The sequence below is a fragment of the Manacus vitellinus genome, unplaced genomic scaffold (genome assembly GCF_001715985.3).
Source record: "Manacus vitellinus isolate BGI_N305 unplaced genomic scaffold, ASM171598v3 scaffold_22_pilon, whole genome shotgun sequence".
Classification (NCBI taxonomy): domain Eukaryota; kingdom Metazoa; phylum Chordata; class Aves; order Passeriformes; family Pipridae; genus Manacus; species Manacus vitellinus.
The window spans coordinates 7,723,501-7,741,820 of record NW_021939632.1 but is presented as its reverse complement, the minus strand read 5'-3'; the positions used below and the strand labels follow the sequence as shown (position 1 = coordinate 7,741,820).

The window sequence follows — 18,320 nt, the reverse complement described above, 5'->3', positions numbered from 1 at the left end:
TTAAGCCCCACACAGCCGCCTGCTCGCTCCCCTGCATGGGACTGGGGAGAGAATCAAAGGGTAAAAGTAAGAAAACTCATGAATTAAGATAAAGACAGTAGAACGGGTAAAGCAAAAGCTGCACACACAAGCAGAAGGAAACAAGGAATTCATTCACCACTTCCCATCAACAGGCAAGTGTTCAGCCATTTCCAGGAAAGCCATTTCCATTTCTATCACACCTACAGGTTACCTGGGAAGACAAACCCCATCACTCCGAATGTCTTCCCTTCCTCCTTCTTTCTCCCAGCTTTTATTGCAGAGCACAACCTCAGACAGTATAGGATGAATATCCCTTGAGTCATATGGGGCCAGCTGTCTTGGATGTGTCCTTCCCAACTTCTTGTGCCCGCCAGCCTACTCTACCAGCTGGCAGGGCAGTGTGTGAAACAAAAAAACGCCTTGATTATGTGCAAATGTGCTTCAGCAATAACTAAAATATCCCTATGTTATCAACCGTGTTTTGATCACAGATCCAAAACATAGTACCATAGGAGCCACTCTGAAGAAAATTAACTCTTTCCCAGCCAAAACCAGTATGTGGGGCCTTCATTTTCTCCTATGTGAAATAATGATCACTTTGAAATGCTTATGACTTCTGTAATTGAAAGCACTGCAAAGTGAAAGGATGAAAGAGAACTGTGTGCTGTGCCTATAAATTAATCATCAACACTAATGTTTTTTTCATACCATACTCTGGCTTGAATCCAAGTTGTTGTGCGGGATTCAGGCTATGAAGTGCAGTGGGTAACCTTGAAAGTGCTCTGAAGTGTCTGTCATGGTCACGCCTCACTACAGAATTTTGCTGTTGAACAATAGTTAGTTTCCAGTAAATCAAAGGGGGTTTGTGTTTTTTTGGTCTATTACATACTTTTAAGGCTTCTTTTTATTTTGTTTGTGAAGCTTTATCTAGGTAATTGTGCAGTGGTGAGTTTTTTCTTTTAAGGATTCTAGAGTGCTTAACAGATTGCACCACTTTTAAATAAAAATGTATAAGAAACATTTAGGTGGCAGAGATAAATACCAAAAAAGTTGGAAATGTCAGAAATTAGTTTGCCTTTCATGTAATCTTAATCTAGTTTACTTGTGTTTATTCGGGTTACTTTTCTAATAGGATGATCTTGCAATTTTTTTTTTTTTCTGTGAGTTTGTCGTTTTTTTCCTTTGGGATGCTCTGGTATGTTAACAGTGGGATAGACAGCAATCATTAATTCCATATTCAGTATTTATTCCCATGATTTGATGTGTAACAAAAGCAGAAAAAATATCCATCTGACCTAGTTTTTCCTCCTGCCACAACCAGTACCAGGCTTCTGCAGAGGAGCATGTAGTATTCCTCCCTCAGAATATATTCCTAGTCATGTATAGCTCTAGGGTTCTGCAGATGCAAGATGTTCTTCTGTGATTTGCTGGATCTTTTTCCTTTCACAAATTTTTCCTGTCTCTATTTCAACTTGTATAAACTTTTTCAGCATCAACAGTCTGTTGCAACAAGAAGTTGTGCAATTTATTGTATTTTAGGAAGAAGTATGCACTTCATGATTCTGGTTTTTTGGAGGGTTTTCTTTTGTTTGATTTTTTTTGGGGGGGGGTTGTTTTGTTTTGGTTTTTTTATGGACCTCTGTCTCCCTTTGAGCTGCTGCTTTTCTAGTATATGGAGGCCTACATTCCTTATGGAGGAGTAGACCAAAACTTTGTTCAGTGTATCTTAATGATTTACAGCTTTTAATTTGCTTCCTAGCCAATACAGAGTTCAGCTGCTCCTTACTGGAAGTCTCTATCACGAACCTTTATATAAACCTACATTTAATTTCATCTGTATAAACCTACATTTAATTTCATCTGCTGCTTTAACATCCAGTCACGTAGACTCTTAAGGGCCTTCTCTAATTCTTCAGTTGGCTTTATTTCTCAGAATGATTTTGTCGCCTCACTATTCATTATTCTGTACAGAGAATTCATGCATAATTAAACTGCATGAGTTTTAACCCAGATTCCTGTCAAGCTGTTGACCGTTTCCTCCCTTCTTATGTACTTATCTTCTAACCAATTATTTATGCATGAGGGACTTTTTCCTTTATCTTATGAATACTTTTCTCCTTCAATACTTTTTAAAATCGGACCTATTGATTGTAGTTCAGTAATTCAAGCTCTGTTGACTCATTCACTAACTTTTCATATTTATGCATCTTTAAATTATATTCTTTAGAGCAGTTTTTCCTCTACAAACTACTTTTAAAACTGGAGTAATTAGGCCTGCCGTAGTCCTCTGACTTTCTTTTAAGCAGATCTCTTGAGCTGTTGAATTCTTGATCCCTGGAACTTTTGACTGAACATCCTTTTTGGTTCTTGCGGGTTGACAGATTTGTGGCTTTTGTTCTATAATCTGGTTTTGCTCTGATGCTTCAACTGAAGCATATCCTCTGATATGTTCCCCCATGTTTAAGTTTATAATGCCAAAAAGTGATTAATTTAATATGCTCTTGTCACATTTTAAATTTTTTAATCTTTTTATTTTCTAGTAGAGTATGATATCCCAATATTCGAGAAATTTGGAAAGGGGGGGACTTATCCCCGAAGATACCATATTTCATATCATCAACAAGACTACAATGATGGTAAGTGTGAATACTGCAGCGGTTTAATTAATCTGTTTTTCTCTTCCTAAAACATGAATTAAAAAAATTAGTTTGTAAAAATCTTAATGAATTAAAGTATTGGAGAAATTGAAACCTTACATTCTTTCCCCAGACTCACTTGCTAAACTTCTAATGATTGATAGAGCTGCTGAGCAGTTTTACATCTGGTAAAGTTATGGATTACAGAATTCCTGACTCATATGCACAGCTGTATAAATGTTGTCTATCTTCGTCCATATACAAGTCATCCAGTATAAGCTTTTGACCTTGTCAATTTTTGTTCTGCTTTAAGGAATCTCACACACAGTGGAATTGCTGTTAGGAGTTTCTTAGATTAAAAGAATAAATAAAATTGAAGAGCAGTGATTTAAACCAAGAATGAAATCAATTGTTGGAATGCAAGGCAGCACCTGCTGATGTAGCCATAAGACTGGTTTGAACAGTAATAACATTAATACAAATTTAACACATTAAATTTCTAAAGGAAGGAAAGAGAAGCAGCTGAAGGATTTTCAGAATTCTGGGTGTGTCGAGCAGTAGTTGAGAAGTGTTAAGAAGAAATTTCTCCCAGTGTAATACCTAATGAATCAAAGACTCCATCAACTATTGCTGAGTTCTGTAGGATGAAACTTCATCACCTGATGCTGTCCTAAAAATAGTTGTGTTATCTAAATAGATTAACATAAATTGCATTAGCCATCTAATTGTAATTAACGTTTTGAAGATCAGTGCCCTTTTTTTTTTAATTCTATTGCTGCAACCACCTCCAAATTTGACATTGCTTGTGTTTTGTTTTCTTTTTGTGTCTTTGTTTTTGGTTTGGTTTTTTTTCTTTTGTTTTGTACTCTTCCTGTTGATTGCTTGTGTTGGTCTTTCTCTGCATTCAGTTCTTACGGGTTTGCAGAACGAAGATGCCAGCTTGGGCACATGGGATTGTAAACTTGTATCTCGTTCTCCTTTTTATCAGAAATTTGATATTTGCACATTAATAGAGCAATAAAAGCAGAGGCAGGGTGTTTTCCTTTCTCCTCTTACAGCCCTCCAGGTTTCTGAAGCATTTCAGAACAGTTCCAGAAGTTTATCCTAATTTTGGTCACTTAAACATAAGGTTTTGATTCAGTCTAATCCTTATATACATCTGTGATGAATGTTTGTTTCCTTCTAGGTGGAAAGTTAAATCAGCAAATTTCATGATCATTGTGTCCTTTTATATGCTGTGGCAGATTTGAACTAGATAGTGTAGAATTCATAAATTATTTGCATACACACATTGCTTAGCACTATTTTTTTGTAGAGTAACATTAGCGTTCTTTGTATATCATTGAAGGTCGTAAAACTTTTCCAAGAGCCAGAAGGACTCAGGGGAACAGCTTCCGATCGCCAGTTAGTTTCAGTCCCACTGATCACTCGCTGAGCACGAGTAGCGGAAGCAGCGTCTTTACACCGGAATACGAAGATAACCGAATGAGGAGGAGGGGAAGCGACATAGACAATCCTACCTTGACAGTCATGGACATCAGCCCACCCAGTCGCTGTAAGTGAAGGCATTTTGTGAACTCTGCTGTAAAACTCTTACCTTATAGGTATACTGTGTCAAAACGAAGCATGTCACCAAAATACAGGCAATTGAGTGATGTGGTTTTATCTCTCTGAATAGGAAAAATTCAGGACTTAATCCTCATCGGTATTTTCATGGCTTACTGTGCCAACCTTCATATAGATTTTCATATGGAATTTACATCTGTGATAACAAAATATTGTAAAAATAGTTTGGATGATTTATTAGACTCCTGAGGACCTGAGAGGGTTTTGTAGGTTGCATTTACTATTTATTTTTGCATATGTTGGTCAAGTTTTCTGTTAAACTGTAGACCATAAGTAGTACTATTTCATACCTGTGGTAGCACATCAGGAGCAAGTATACTTTGTGATGACTTCAATAACTGGTACATTTTAATCATACCTTGATTTTTAACAAAAAGTTAAGTTTGTTTAACGTTCTTTTTCTGTTTTTCAGATTAACTGTTGCTTATTTTAAGTATGTTTATCTCTACCACAAATTATTTTGTAAATAAGTTTAAGTAGCTCATTTTTTCCATCTTACAGGAAGTTTTATTGATCTTTGTAACTTATATGGGGAGGTTTAGGGTGCACAGTCTCTGTTGTTGAAAAATGTAGTCTTTTAAAAAATTATTTTCTGTGTATTCCAGTTTTTCTCAATCAGCTGAATAACAAGCTCATTTGAAAACCAAAACATATTATATTTTCAGCACCACGAGCTCCAACTAACTGGAGACTTGGTAAACTGCTGGGTCAAGGTGCATTTGGCAGAGTCTATCTGTGTTACGATGCTGATACTGGAAGAGAACTAGCTGTTAAACAAGTTCAGTTTGATCCTGATAGTCCAGAAACCAGCAAGGTGAGTGATACCAAAGGGAGACCTTGTAAAGGGCTTCTGTTGAAGTGGTGTGTTTTGGACTAGGCTGATGTTCCTTTCCTTGAATAGGATGAGCATGTTTTGAATGTGTTTTAAACCACGTACTGTGTTTTTGTGTCCTTGTTAGTAAACCTGCTTTGTTCATACCACAGATAGTTAGTCTGCTTACCTGACTTTTATGTTACATCCCATTTTTTAAGTTTCAGGCATATACTTATGCAATGAATGTACATAACTTGATTTGGTGCAGTCTCAGTCTCTAAAATTAAACAATTTATTATGAAGTGTGCTCTGAAATGATAATTATTTATACTTACAGAAATTAGAACAAGTTCCATTTATAAACAGAAAAAACTGTACAAATTTAAACGTTGCTGAAGAAAATTCTTCAGGATATTTTTTTTGGCTATGAAGAAGACACTTTGAGATTCTTATCTCTTTTTTATCTTTTGATGGGCTTTCTGTGTTTTGATTTTTTTTGTTGTTGTTGTTTTGGTTTTTTTGTTTTACTTTCTTTAAGCTATGCTCATCAGGACTAGCTGCTGTTACTCACTGTATTTCAATCTAAAGCACACAAGTTTCCTTGTCAATTTATTCTCTCTCTAAAATGCGGCTTGTCCATCTTTAATTACTGGACCCTGGCGGAGAGAAACTACTTAAAAGTAGCATCAGTCTTCTATTTCTTCTTTTCCCAAATCATACTTGCTGCTTTTTACAGGATGGAAAGAGAATTATTACTTTCCTGCATTAGGACTGCATTCTGCACTGTGGGGAGCAAGGCCGGGAAAACAATGGGTGTAAGCATGATTGCAGAATTGAGTGGCTGCCAGTTATAGTTGCTGCTACTAGTGATGTAGGATCAAGGAAAAAAGTCAAGAATCACTTGTGCTGTAGATTTCTAGTGTAGTTGTTGTTGCTACTTCTTTAAAATGTAACAGAACAGCTGATTATGCTTTAGAATTGTTAAATATAAAATATAGTAGTATCTGTCCTGTAGCAACAGTTTTGTGACCTCCTTTGCCATAGCATTTTGTAATACGTACCTCTTTGTGTTAAAAAAATCTGTTTTCTTTCTAACCTCAGAAGTGTGAGGGTATCAGTCTGTGATGGATAAAAATTAAGTTTTGATGAAAAACTTCGAGGTGAAATTTGGAATCTAGTTAAATCTGAATTCATGGGTTAGTGTTTTTCCAGCATCTTGCTATACAGTGCATTTAAAAATATATTCCTGTTTGCAAAATTTTTACTGTTTCAGATAGCTCTATAGAAAGCACCAGCTGTGTTAATGTTTTGCTTTGTTGTATGTCATTATTACAATCTCAAGTGGTCCTCAAAGCCATTTTTAAAGCATAGTCTATCATCCTAGAAATGCTAAGAATTAATGCTAATTATTTCACTACAAAGATTTAAGGGGATTTTTTTTCCTGTGTTTTGTTTTTTTGTTGTTTTCTTTCATCCAGTTGGAGGCTTATGACATGTTGCATAATGATCACTGACGTCACACATATTGATATCTGCTGTGCTCTGAACAAACAAACATAACTTCAAAATAAGAGAAACAATGAAATAACAGCAAAATCATCCCAAAGATAATTTATAGAAAAGCCATAGTTTGGTTTTTTTACTTACTTCAATTTAACAGTGATATTTTCTTGTTATAAAATGATAAACTTTACATAAGCTGCAGGAGTATTTTGTTACTTAGTTTGCATAACCCTTCAATATGTACATACTGTTCTGCTTTAAAAAATCCAAATCCAAAACATTATTGTTACCACATCAAGCATGGTAAATCTTGTCTGTTTTGTCCTTTCAGGAAGTAAATGCACTTGAATGTGAGATCCAGTTACTGAAAAATCTGCTGCATGAAAGGATTGTTCAGTATTACGGCTTCTTGAGAGATCCGCCAGAAAGGACACTCTCAATATTCATGGAGTACATGCCTGGGGTAAGCAGGAGAGCCTGAACACTTCAGCCACCCTTTTTGTGCAGTGTGACGAGCACCCAGGCAGGCAGCTTTTGGATAAGTACACGCAGATATTTAAAATTGTCCAAGTTAAAAACAGTTGCCAAAGATGGGTACTGACAAGTGCTTACAGCACCCGTCATCCATTGCTTGCTTGGGTTTTCAGAATTACGGTGCTTTGTACAAAAGCTCTTTGTGTTTGATTTTGGCATAAGGAGTGCCTGGCAATATCTTTGAAAAGACAATACTATCATTAGTAAACTCTTGAATCTTCCTGAATTTTACTGTTTTGTTTTGCTGTGCTTCAATTATTTCAGGAAAACAAGAAGTGGTTTTCTGATCAGGGTGGGAATAAGTGCATACAGAAAATAATCTTGGTGCTTGTTTTTTGTGTGGCACCTACATACATGCTGAACTGCTCTTCTACTGCTTTGTTAGGAAATATTATAAGGTCAGAAAATTGTACATTTTCATTTTCTCACCAAGTGGGGTCAGCAGAGCTAAATAAAATGAGATCGTATGAAAACAGAGTCTCTGTATTTCTGAATAGTTACAGCATTCTACTTACCCTGAGACTCCACAGGAGAAAAGTGGTGTCTGGGGATTGTTTTGTTGGTGGTGGTGAGTTTTTTGTTTGCTTCTTTATTCCTTAAGTGAGATCTGGACTTTGTTTTGAGGGGCTTCTTGAATTTTTCTGATATTTGGAGGGCAGTGTCACAGAAGTAATCTTAGCAGTTTGTAACTCTGTGTGACAAAGCCAGGTTAAACAAAAGTAGTTGCAAAAACCCAAGAATTTTTTATTCAATGTTATTTTAAGCCAAGACTTGCATACCTCCTAATTTTTACATAAAGCACTATCCTCCAGCATGTGGTGGTTTTTTTCTTGACAATGTTTTTTTCAGAGTATAAACAAACATAAGTAAAGGGCATGTATTGAGTCCAACTTGAGTATCACCTTTTAATCATCGAAAAGGTTGAGAGTGGTGTTGGAGTGAAAGAGTGCTGTTCTTTCTCTACATTGCACTGGAACTATTCAGCTGCCTGACAGTTTTAAAGTTAATAGTTTAATATTTCAGTATATGACTTCTCTGCCCAGTCTTCCTTTGGTCAAAGTATATATTTTTCTCAGTGGAGGTAAGACCATATCCGTACTTTTTAAGTTGATATTGAGAATGATTGTAACTTTAAAATATCTGTGTTTCAGGCATAAATTTAGTTGAAGTTCAACTGTACTATTAGCTCACCTGTGATTCTGGAAGTGTGTTTTATACTTCTTGTGTGCCATAGGGTTCCATCAAAGACCAACTGAAATCGTATGGAGCACTCACAGAGAATGTGACTCGTAAATATACGCGGCAGATTTTGGAAGGAGTTCACTATTTGCACAGTAATATGATTGTCCATCGAGATATTAAAGGTAAAGATAGTTCTGTGCACAGTTCAGTGCTCTTTATTACTGATCATTTTCCAGTCTTATGTGAAGCACTAAAATGTAATTAAGTTTGAAATGCCAAAATACTGACTTAAAATCAATGAGATAGCTTTCCATCTTTTACTCTTGTCATTGTTGTAACCTGAGGGGGGAAAAATAAGCATCTTTGTGATGTTCTAGCAGATTTTTGACAATGTTTCTGTAGTCTCTGTCTGCAAAACAATTAAGATAAATTTCTTTGATTTTATTTTAGTATCAATAGTTTTAAATGCATTGGAGTATGATGTCATTAGAAATAGATAGAATGTGCAGAGGAAAAGCATCACGACTCGAAAGTTTGTGTTTACAGAGTTCTGTTTAATCAGTTATATAGAGATTACCCAGCACTTCACTGGTGCAGGAAGTCACTGGCAGAGGTGACTTGCCTGATAAAATGACTCAGACTTCTTCCATTTTGCTACCAGAAAACCTGATTAAACAAACATATTTACTTTTTGCAGCTAGATACAAGTGACTTGCATGTGTTGCATAAGCAAAGTATGAATATGTAGGAAGATGGTGATGTGCAAAACAGGTGTATTGAACACAATGCTGTCATATTCTGTAAAATTTTTACCATTCTCCTGTTGCTTTGTATCAATAGTATTTTGTTCCAAAAGAGGATGAGATATCACAGTCAATTTGTACATGCTTGTGCAAGTAACTGTTTTGAACAAATCTGTAACACAGTTTGAGATTTTGCTTTAATATAGTATGAAGACATTTTCAGTTCTGTGGAAACACCTTTCTCATTTCTTTTTATTTCCTGTGTGTGGCACATTCCTTATTTTGCCAGGAGGCCTTTACAAAGTGACTGCCACTTCCCAGAAAAGACCTAGGATGCAAACCAGTGTGTACAATTCATTGTTTTCTGAACTGTAGAATAGAGTAACAGAAATGAGCAGAGAAAGTAAATTTTCTGGCTTGAAATTCTAGAATGATGTTGTGTTGTATCACTGAATGCAAACTTCTGTTACTGTTTTCCATACCAAAGCATTGAGTCTTCCATGAATGTAATGCTGTGTTCCCTTCCTTCCAGGAGCAAATATTCTGCGGGATTCAGCAGGCAATGTGAAGCTTGGTGACTTTGGTGCCAGCAAACGACTGCAGACTATCTGTCTCTCTGGTACAGGAATGAAGTCTGTCACAGGAACTCCCTACTGGATGAGTCCCGAAGTTATTAGTGGAGAAGGATACGGCAGAAAAGCAGACATCTGGTACGTTAAAAAAAAACTTCTCTACTGAAAAGTGTAATTTCATTTTCAACAGTGTAGGTGTTTGTTTTCTGAAGTTGGAGTGTTTCATTCTGGGGTGTAAGCTGAAGAAGGTGGTAAATGCGAGCACTGACAATAGAGAACCTAACACTGGAATTCAGGAGTTTTTACCTGGCAACTTCTCAGCCTGTCAGTTTAGAGATCGTAAGAGAATCCTTTGAATTGACCTTGCATGAAGTTAGGATTACCAGACTGTTCCTAAATTCTGGAGAGGTACTGGGTGAAAACAATACGTGAAGCTTTGAAACATCAGTTCAGTCAATGTTGTTTAATGAAACTTCACCACTGAAATACCTTTGATGCAAGGCAGAAAGTTTAACACTTAAGAGCAAATTAACCAGATTTAAGTGGGAGTATCAAAAAAATTTGGTTTAAGTTGTTATTAACTACTTAAGAGGTAAAGGTAATTTTCAAACATGAACGTTAGCAAAACATTGCGTAAAGCCAATCTAACATGGCTCCAGCTCCAATGAACAGATGACTGTAGTGATTTGACTCCTTGAACTGCAGGTGGTCTGTGAACATGGACTAATAGGCAGGCAGCAGTACATGTGCAGGAGTAGTAACACTGTGTTTAAAAAGGAATCACATTATATCCAACCAATCGCAATACTTCTAACCTCAGGGAAATTAATTTAGGCTAGTTCAGGTCACTTAGTAATTACTCTGCTATACTGGAATAATAGACCAGCCTTACAGATTTCAAGCAGTTGACTTGTTCAGCTTTAAAGTATTTGTGCCACAGTTAATGTGTGTGTTTTGGTTGAAAAAATCTGGGGTAAAACTTAAGAAAAAATAGTGAAGTTTGACTTCTGTCAGTGAGTAAATCCTTACTGTGTAAGACGACGTACCTCTGTCTAACAGAAAAAATTCTTGCAAGTATCTTGAAAAACAGTCAGACTTCCTGAGAATTGGAAATTATTCCAGCCTATCCATTTTGCAGTATCATTCACTTGTTATTGGAAGGGGCTGTCTTTCAGGACTTCTGGAACAAAGTTTCTCTGGCCATATATATGCCCTTCTGTTTTCCTAAGTCCTTTAAACATAAGCTTTGTATACAAAGATTGATTAGGGTCTTAAAATTTTGTTTGGCAATCTAAATTTATTTTTAGTATCCTTGACTAAAAGAGGAAGATACCACAAAGAAGAGTTTTCAAAATTTTCAACTGCCATACTATGTTTACTCATTATTCACTGGTGAGAACTTGTGCATTTCTAATGAGCAACACACACAGTGTGCTTGGAGCATTCCTGATGCTTTGCATTTCTGTTCGGCCTCAAGGAGCAGGAACATTTCCAAGTGCTGTGCTGCATGCATGACTTTGTCAACCTGCTGAGCACTGAGTGCTGGCAGTGCCATAATGCAGTTGGTATTGCCTGGATAATATCTAATTAGCTCTTCACTGAGGTGTAGTGGCTTTTGGCCCAGTGAAGTAAAAAAGTGGAGATGCAGGTAGTGATTCGTGTAACTTTGAGATAAAGGCATGTACTGCTGTACATGCTATTTTTTTTTCAATGCTTGTTTTCCGCTGAAGTTGCTCTGCAGTGTTAAGTGGACGCTACTTATTTGTAGTATTTTAGTTCCTCTCTGCTATTTCTTGTTTTCCTAGAAGGGCGTGACTCTGTTCTAACCTGCTGTTTCACTTCTGCCTCTGTTTCAGGAGTGTAGGTTGCACAGTGGTAGAAATGCTCACGGAGAAGCCCCCGTGGGCAGAGTTCGAAGCCATGGCTGCCATCTTTAAAATTGCCACTCAGCCAACCAACCCCCAGCTGCCACCTCACGTCTCTGACCATGCTCGGGATTTCTTGAAACGGATTTTTATTGAGGCCAAGCTGCGACCGTTTGCAGATGAACTGCTAAGACACACGTTTGCACACTATCACTAACACCTGCCTCAACTTGGCTTGCATCTACTGCATTTATTTTCTATTTGACTGCACTTTTATTTTTATTTTTTACAAAGAAAAAGGAGAAAAAAAGACAAGAGAGAGAATATTCTCTTGAATCTTTGTTTCACTTAGATTGTAAACAATCTAAATTTTGTATCTAAAATGAGAATCTTCTCTCCCCTCCCACCCCACCAGGACTAGAACTTTTTGTTTCTATAATGTACTGATGTGGTTGATGTAGATAAAGCACTTTAGTACATATTTGTTCCTTATTTAAAGGGGAAAAAACCGACAAATGCTTGGACAGTCAGGAACTGTGTGACTTTTTCTGACACCGCTGACTGACTCAGGGTGCAGGGAAAAATAGACATGCAGCTAAAGGACAAGAAGATTACTTCTCTGTGATTCTTCTCTATATTGTAGGTACTTGCAGCAGAGAGTTCTAAGTTCTTATTATATTTTAACATTTTAATCAGTTTCTGGAATTTACAGTTTAGGCTGGAATGTGCAGTTCTGAGAGTTAAATGACGAGACTGGAAGAACTTGGAACTCTTTGTATGTACAGCAGTGTGTCTAACTGGTACTTCTATGTGACCAAAAGAAAATAACAAAATGAGCTCAAAACTAGTTAGAGGTTTTGGTGTAGAATTATTGTATTATCTTAATAGGAAAATAATTACAGGTAAACAGATTATAGGCCCAAACACCTAGGTACTACCATACTGCAAGGGGAAAATTTCCATACTAGACAAGGGTCAGCTATTGGATGTAAATAGTTAGGAGAATGTCTCCTGCTCTATCTGCCAAAGAGAACCTCTGTTGCATAAGCTTAGAGGGAGACGGTTATCTTAGCTGATAAAAAATAGTGATGTTGAGAGTCAGTTCTCCTCCACAATCCCTTGAATGCCTGGAGGGGAAAGGGAGGGACTAATCCTTGTGCAGTATATGAGTTACTTGATTCAGAATGAGCTACAAGAAATGTTTTCAAAGCTGTTAAGAGGCGCTAGGATGGAATGTATGTCAACATCAAGTGCCTGAATAATAAAAAATTCTTCCCATTGTGCACTAAAAAAAATTGGTTTAGTAACGCAGGTCAGTCATCTAGATGTGTTGAAAATTCCTGAAAGTTAAACATCTTTGAACATCAGGAGTAAGTCACTGAGAAAGGTAAGACTCCAGTTATATTTTTAATAAGGTAACACTGATGAATCCTCATGAACAGGAAGGCACAGCACAGAGAACTGTATGAAGAATAGGCCAAAAGTGCAAAGAGAGCCAGCAGTTAAATAACATGAATGTGATTACTCCATCCTGAGAATCCAGATGATTGGTATTTGTCAGATTTCCAACTGTCATAAAGCGTACGTTAATCACTTTTTCTATTTCTGAAAGAGCATAATAAAAGAACAGAAGTAAAACTCTGAAATAATGCTTCTCAGTCAAGAAGCCCAGGTACTGATCAGGTGTAGTGAATAACTGACTTTTCACAGCAGAAAAGTCAGACTCCCATATTTTTGTAGAAGAACAGAACATAATTTAAAGGGGCATTTGGAAATAAACTATTGGACTACAGAACTGAAATTATGTTTATTGTTTTGGATGATTCATTGCTTGCTTTTGTTGTTTTGTAAAGGCAGAGTGGGCTGGTACTGTAACCCTTGTCCACTCTGACAAGGCTCTACCTATTCTATATCTTTAGAGGACTATCAGAGTGATGAAGTGCATGGAGATAGAACAATAAGCTTACCCATTCCCACAGTCATTTATGAGATTTCTGAATTTATTCTGCTAAATTCCAAATGTTGTACCAGAGCATAAGCAGGAGTATGGATCTATCCTAATCACTTTACCTGTAGTGGAGTAAGAATGACTTTTTCGAGGCCATCTCTCCCGAGACAGAGTGGTGACTTCTTCAGCTTATGTGAGTATTTTACCCAATTTATAATTTTTTCGGTCAGCGTACACAACTGTGCAAAGTTTCCTGAGCATGGGAAGAACTAGTCAGATCAGGAAAAGTGTAGGAGGCTGAAAGGAAAGTCAGCTTGTACTGACTTCTTTTTTTGCTTCTCAGTCACTAGATAAAAGCTGTGAAGCAGTTTTTAAGGAGAATTGGTATATGCTCTACTCTAGAGGACCTTTGCTTTATAAGCAAAATATAGGGACAGTAGGAATGGGAAGTTTAGTGTAGAACCTAATAGTTTATGTCAGTAATTTAAAGATCATATAGTTGAAATGATTGATTTCAAACAGATTAAGAAGGTACTAAACTCAAGGTGAAAATGTATATAAAAATCAGTAGTGGTCAGTGATATCTGAAAAGGTAAGGAAATTTTATACTACCAAAAAGGGACATTAAAGGGAAAATGTAACCAGGTTTATCTGTAGCATTCATAACGTTTAGATATACTATTCTAAAGAGAAACTGCACTCTCTGAAGCTTGAATATTTTCAGAATCTAGTTTTCTTATAATGTGTCCTTTCTGTGAGACAGTGCTGGGTCATGTATATTGCAATATCACTTCCTCATTGTGACTTTTAATTACTGAACAATCAAGTTTGCTGCTTTTGTGCCTTTTCTAAAAAATGGCATTCAGTCATGACAATGGTCGGTGTTTTGGAGCCAGGAAAAAAAGAATTTTCAGAATGCATTTTTCATCATGTCTTTAACATGTCAGAAAGCTGCCAATGTAAAGACTGTCCCGCTTAAATGAAGTGGACATTTCTCAGTTCCAGTGATTCCAGTAAAATTTTATGAATTTAACCAAGGTTAGGCTTGAGCTAGGTCTTTTTCACCCTATGGAGAATTTCTCTACTGACTTAAGTTGCTTAACTTAGAGTAAATGAGATGTAAAGATCCCTGCTAACAACTTCTTGTATGTCACTTAAAAAGCCACCGGCATTTTAGAATCATGAATTAGTCCTAATTATTGAATTCAATTACAAGAAAATGCCAGTGAAAGCAGTAATGTTGCAGGGTTGGTTTGCTTTTCTGTAAACACCACAATGAAGCTGTGCTCTCAAAAAATAAGGATCGGTGTTCATGGTGAGTATGTCTATTTTCAAAAGACCTACTTATCTGCTAATGCATTTTAATATGCTGTCTGTTGCTCGTATTAAGTAACAAAATTTAAGCTACTTCTGTGGTATGGTTTTAATGATGTAACTAACAGTCCTGTTAGAGGATGACTCAAAGTTTCAGTTGTGTTGTGTTAGAGCAAGTTGTTTATTTTTAATTTGGGTGATAGAAATATCCACGTAAGAACTCAAAAAGGTATGGATCTAATAATTGCAAAGTTAAATCTGCGTAGTCTTTTTTTTCTTGACAATTTAAATATAGTCTTAAAACTGCAACTTGACTTTCAACGTGATTTGTAGCTAAATAGTCCTTTCAGTATAACAAAATGAAAAGGTTTTTTTTTAGCTAGTGCCTTTTTATCTGTATGCCTTAATTTTTATTCATGTTAGAACACCATATCGAAATATGTCATACAATTCCATGTCACCAAAGCAGTATTAGAGGATGGATTTTTTCAATGTGCCCAAACAAGAGTTCGCTTAACTGCATTGAAAAGTGTACTTGAGTTATAATGTGCAGCAGACGTTTAAATTCAGAATTTTAAAGTGATTTCTGGCTTCCTGTGTTAACACAGGTTTTGTATTTGCATTCTGGAGACCATAGACTGATGCACATACCAGAAAGAGGACTTGTCTGCAGTCACAGAAATAACAGAGTCGGGATTTGCCTTCCTGGGTCTGGGTACCAGACTCTGCAGCGGAGTTTTTAATGGGCTTGAAATTGTAGTTGTAAGGCTGTTTACTTTCAGTGCATAGGAATACAGTATGTCCAAGCAAACCAACAGATTTCTCAATGAGATTAGCATGGTGCCCATGAAACTCTTTCCTGTGCCTTTTGGATAATCCTAATCCTGCCGTTGTCTTGACTGAAAGCCTCGTAGCACTTGTAGGTACAGCGCAGTACAGCAAGCCATTCTTTGGACAACATAGAGTGATGTCTTAACTGCAGCTTCAGAGACTTGAGCAAATTGGTCAGATCTACAGTTATTTATAACCAATTTCATACTTTTTAATCTTGAAAGACTTTGTCACGCATATAGAAAAGTATAATGTGTGTGCTTGAATGTAAGTCCCTATGATGTTTCTGGAAAAGCGAAAGTATTACTGCCGTTGTAATTTCTTCTTGCTGGTAACTTGCTGTCTTGTGTCAATGACAAGTCTGCAGTGTAGAATCACGTACAATTACCAAAGCTTTTCTATTCCGTATACATATAGCCAAAAGTGATGTTTCATGGATTAGTACTGTCACTTATAGATAGTGTATATCCACCAGTAGGCTGTCGCTGACTGAGTAAAGCAGGTACTACTAAAAAGTGATAGACACTGCCCATGTTTCAGAGATATGGGTGTTCATAGTTGCTGTTCTGATATGCAAAATTCATGCCCGCATTAAAATGAAGAGTTTTCTTTTTAAAGCTCTTTCTAATTTAATCTTATTGTTGTAATTCTAAAACTAATGCATAAGCTTGGTGACTAAACCTGGTGACTTCTATAACTGGGTTTGAGCTTTGGGACATTTAAGGAACGCCATGAAGATGGATTTGTGACCTAACCTGCTTTGTGTGCCATAGTGAGAACAGTATGAGAAAGCTGCTGGGACGCAGTCAGTCCTCTCAACATGACAGTCAGATGTCACCCACAGTTACCTACCTGGGTGTTGGTGATGCCTTCAGGAGGAGCCACTAATGCACACCAAAGGGTCAGGCAGAATTTCTCCCAACCCGCATCTTCTGAATCAAAATCCATGATCAGAAAACAAAGGAGCTCCTTTCTCTGTTTATTTCCCCCACTTAGCCTGCATGATTTATTTTTCCTTCTAGCTGACAGAGCTTAAACACTGCATAGGTGGTGGCCACCGATAGCTCCTGAAAAAGGTGTGTGTACAGCTTTAGATCAGGGGTCCTGTCATTTGAACCCAGGACGCTGCAGCTCCTGGGTTCCTGGAGCAATCCTTGGGTTTTCTCTAGCAATATATACACACATGGAGTTGAGGGGTAGGTGGGATGGAGGAAATAAAAGTTCTCACATTTCAAAGCAGTCACGCCTTGGCTAGGACTAGGTTTTCATACACTTATTTTAAAGGGAGAGGAACTGGATTAAAACAGATAAAAGTTGTATCTCATGGTTCAGCCCTTATGTTGAGTCCACAGATGAGGATTGGAGGTCAGGGTCTTCTGCTGAGAGATAAAGAAAAGGATACTCCAACTCTGGGGTGGATAATCATGGCAAATAGAGCTTTTTCATGCTTTTTACCCTAGAACTAGATGATACTTTTCCCCAGAGGTTTATATAATGTGATATAAAAACAAGGATTGCATTTTTTTTTTGAACACCCATTAGATTGTTGGTTCCCTAGTGTTTGCTGCTTGTTAATACCCGTAAAAAAGGTGGTGTCAACTTAAAATTGGAATGGTTTATTAAAATATAGTGTCTGTCATCTCAGACCTCACAGGAGTTGTATAATGGAGTATCACTGTAAATACGTGGAGGAGACTTAGATTAATTGGAACGTAGGCTTTTAGTTTTCATGAAGCTATGAATAAAAATTTGTAAATTTACTCTTGATCTAATGTACATTTTTATGTAGCCATTAAATTCTCTATTTAATCTATCAGTTTCTCACTGTAAATGTTTTTACTCTCAGTTGAATGCTGGGCACAGTTTGTAATGTATGTACACAAAGGTGTTTTTTTTCTATCAACGTTGACTTTTTTGCACATTTTTGGAAATATTTAATTTGTACACTGATTTAATACTCTGACCAATTGTCAGTGGGTGTATGAGAATCACGTGTGTGTGCAATGTACTACTGTCTGGATGTATGGTTTTTTTATTACTTTTGAGATGTTGCTGCCAGTAACTGCACTGCTGTTGCTGCTTTACATGGAATATCTTGTGTTTAAAAAAAAAGATAAAAAGAATTAAACAATTAGCCTATGGTTATCATGGTTGAGGAACTCAGGAGTTGGGCATTGCTTACTAGTTCCGTTGTCTAACAACCTTCTAAACTTAAAAATGAACAAACAACCCCCCCTTGTAATTCTGTGTATGCATTGAATGTGTGTGTATATATCCCAGTAATCTTATTCCACAGTTTCATTTCTACATTTTTATGAACTTGTTTTTTAAGGGTACTATGTTTAGTTAGAATAATTAAATATATAAAAGCTTTGAGAGATGATTTACTAGATAAATATATTTTCAGCTGGCTGATGTTCAAAATATTTTTTTAATTTTTGTTTTTAACCATTCGAAATGTATTTGTATTTCCAAAATCAGACACGAATTGTACTTAGAAATATATTAAAACACTCTGTAGGGACAACAGTGTGATTTCTCTTTTAAGAACCCCGTACTTCATAGCATCGCGCAATGTCACTCTCGTACCTCATTTCCGAGTTGCCCTTTGCATTGTTATTCACAATGCACTTTGCGGAAGCCTCTATTTAATTTATTATTTTTTAACTATTTTTCTCTTTTCCCTGACACGAGGCTGCCCCAGAGGCTCCGCTCTCTACCCGCCCGCACG

The 18,320-nt window shown here is 36.8% G+C and overlaps 1 protein-coding gene across 2 annotated transcripts in view; it reads left to right on the top strand.

Annotated features, from left to right (window-relative positions):
• MAP3K2 (mitogen-activated protein kinase kinase kinase 2) overlaps window positions 1-18,116 on the top strand; it is a 52,079-nt gene extending 33,963 nt beyond the window's left edge. Inside the window, exons 11-17 of one of the 2 annotated variants that reach the window (XM_029959859.1) lie at window positions 2,565-2,657; window positions 4,006-4,212; window positions 4,949-5,097; window positions 6,932-7,063; window positions 8,369-8,498; window positions 9,592-9,769; window positions 11,488-18,116. In XM_029959859.1, coding sequence (XP_029815719.1) covers window positions 2,565-2,657; window positions 4,006-4,212; window positions 4,949-5,097; window positions 6,932-7,063; window positions 8,369-8,498; window positions 9,592-9,769; window positions 11,488-11,713 — 1,115 coding nt within the window. In that variant the 3' untranslated portion in view covers window positions 11,714-18,116. Of the gene's footprint in view, window positions 1-2,561; window positions 2,658-4,005; window positions 4,213-4,948; window positions 5,098-6,931; window positions 7,064-8,368; window positions 8,499-9,591; window positions 9,770-11,487 lie in introns of both variants that reach the window. The other variant, XM_018072650.1, reaches the window with a different exon arrangement.
• Window positions 18,117-18,320: the final 204 nt, after the last annotated feature.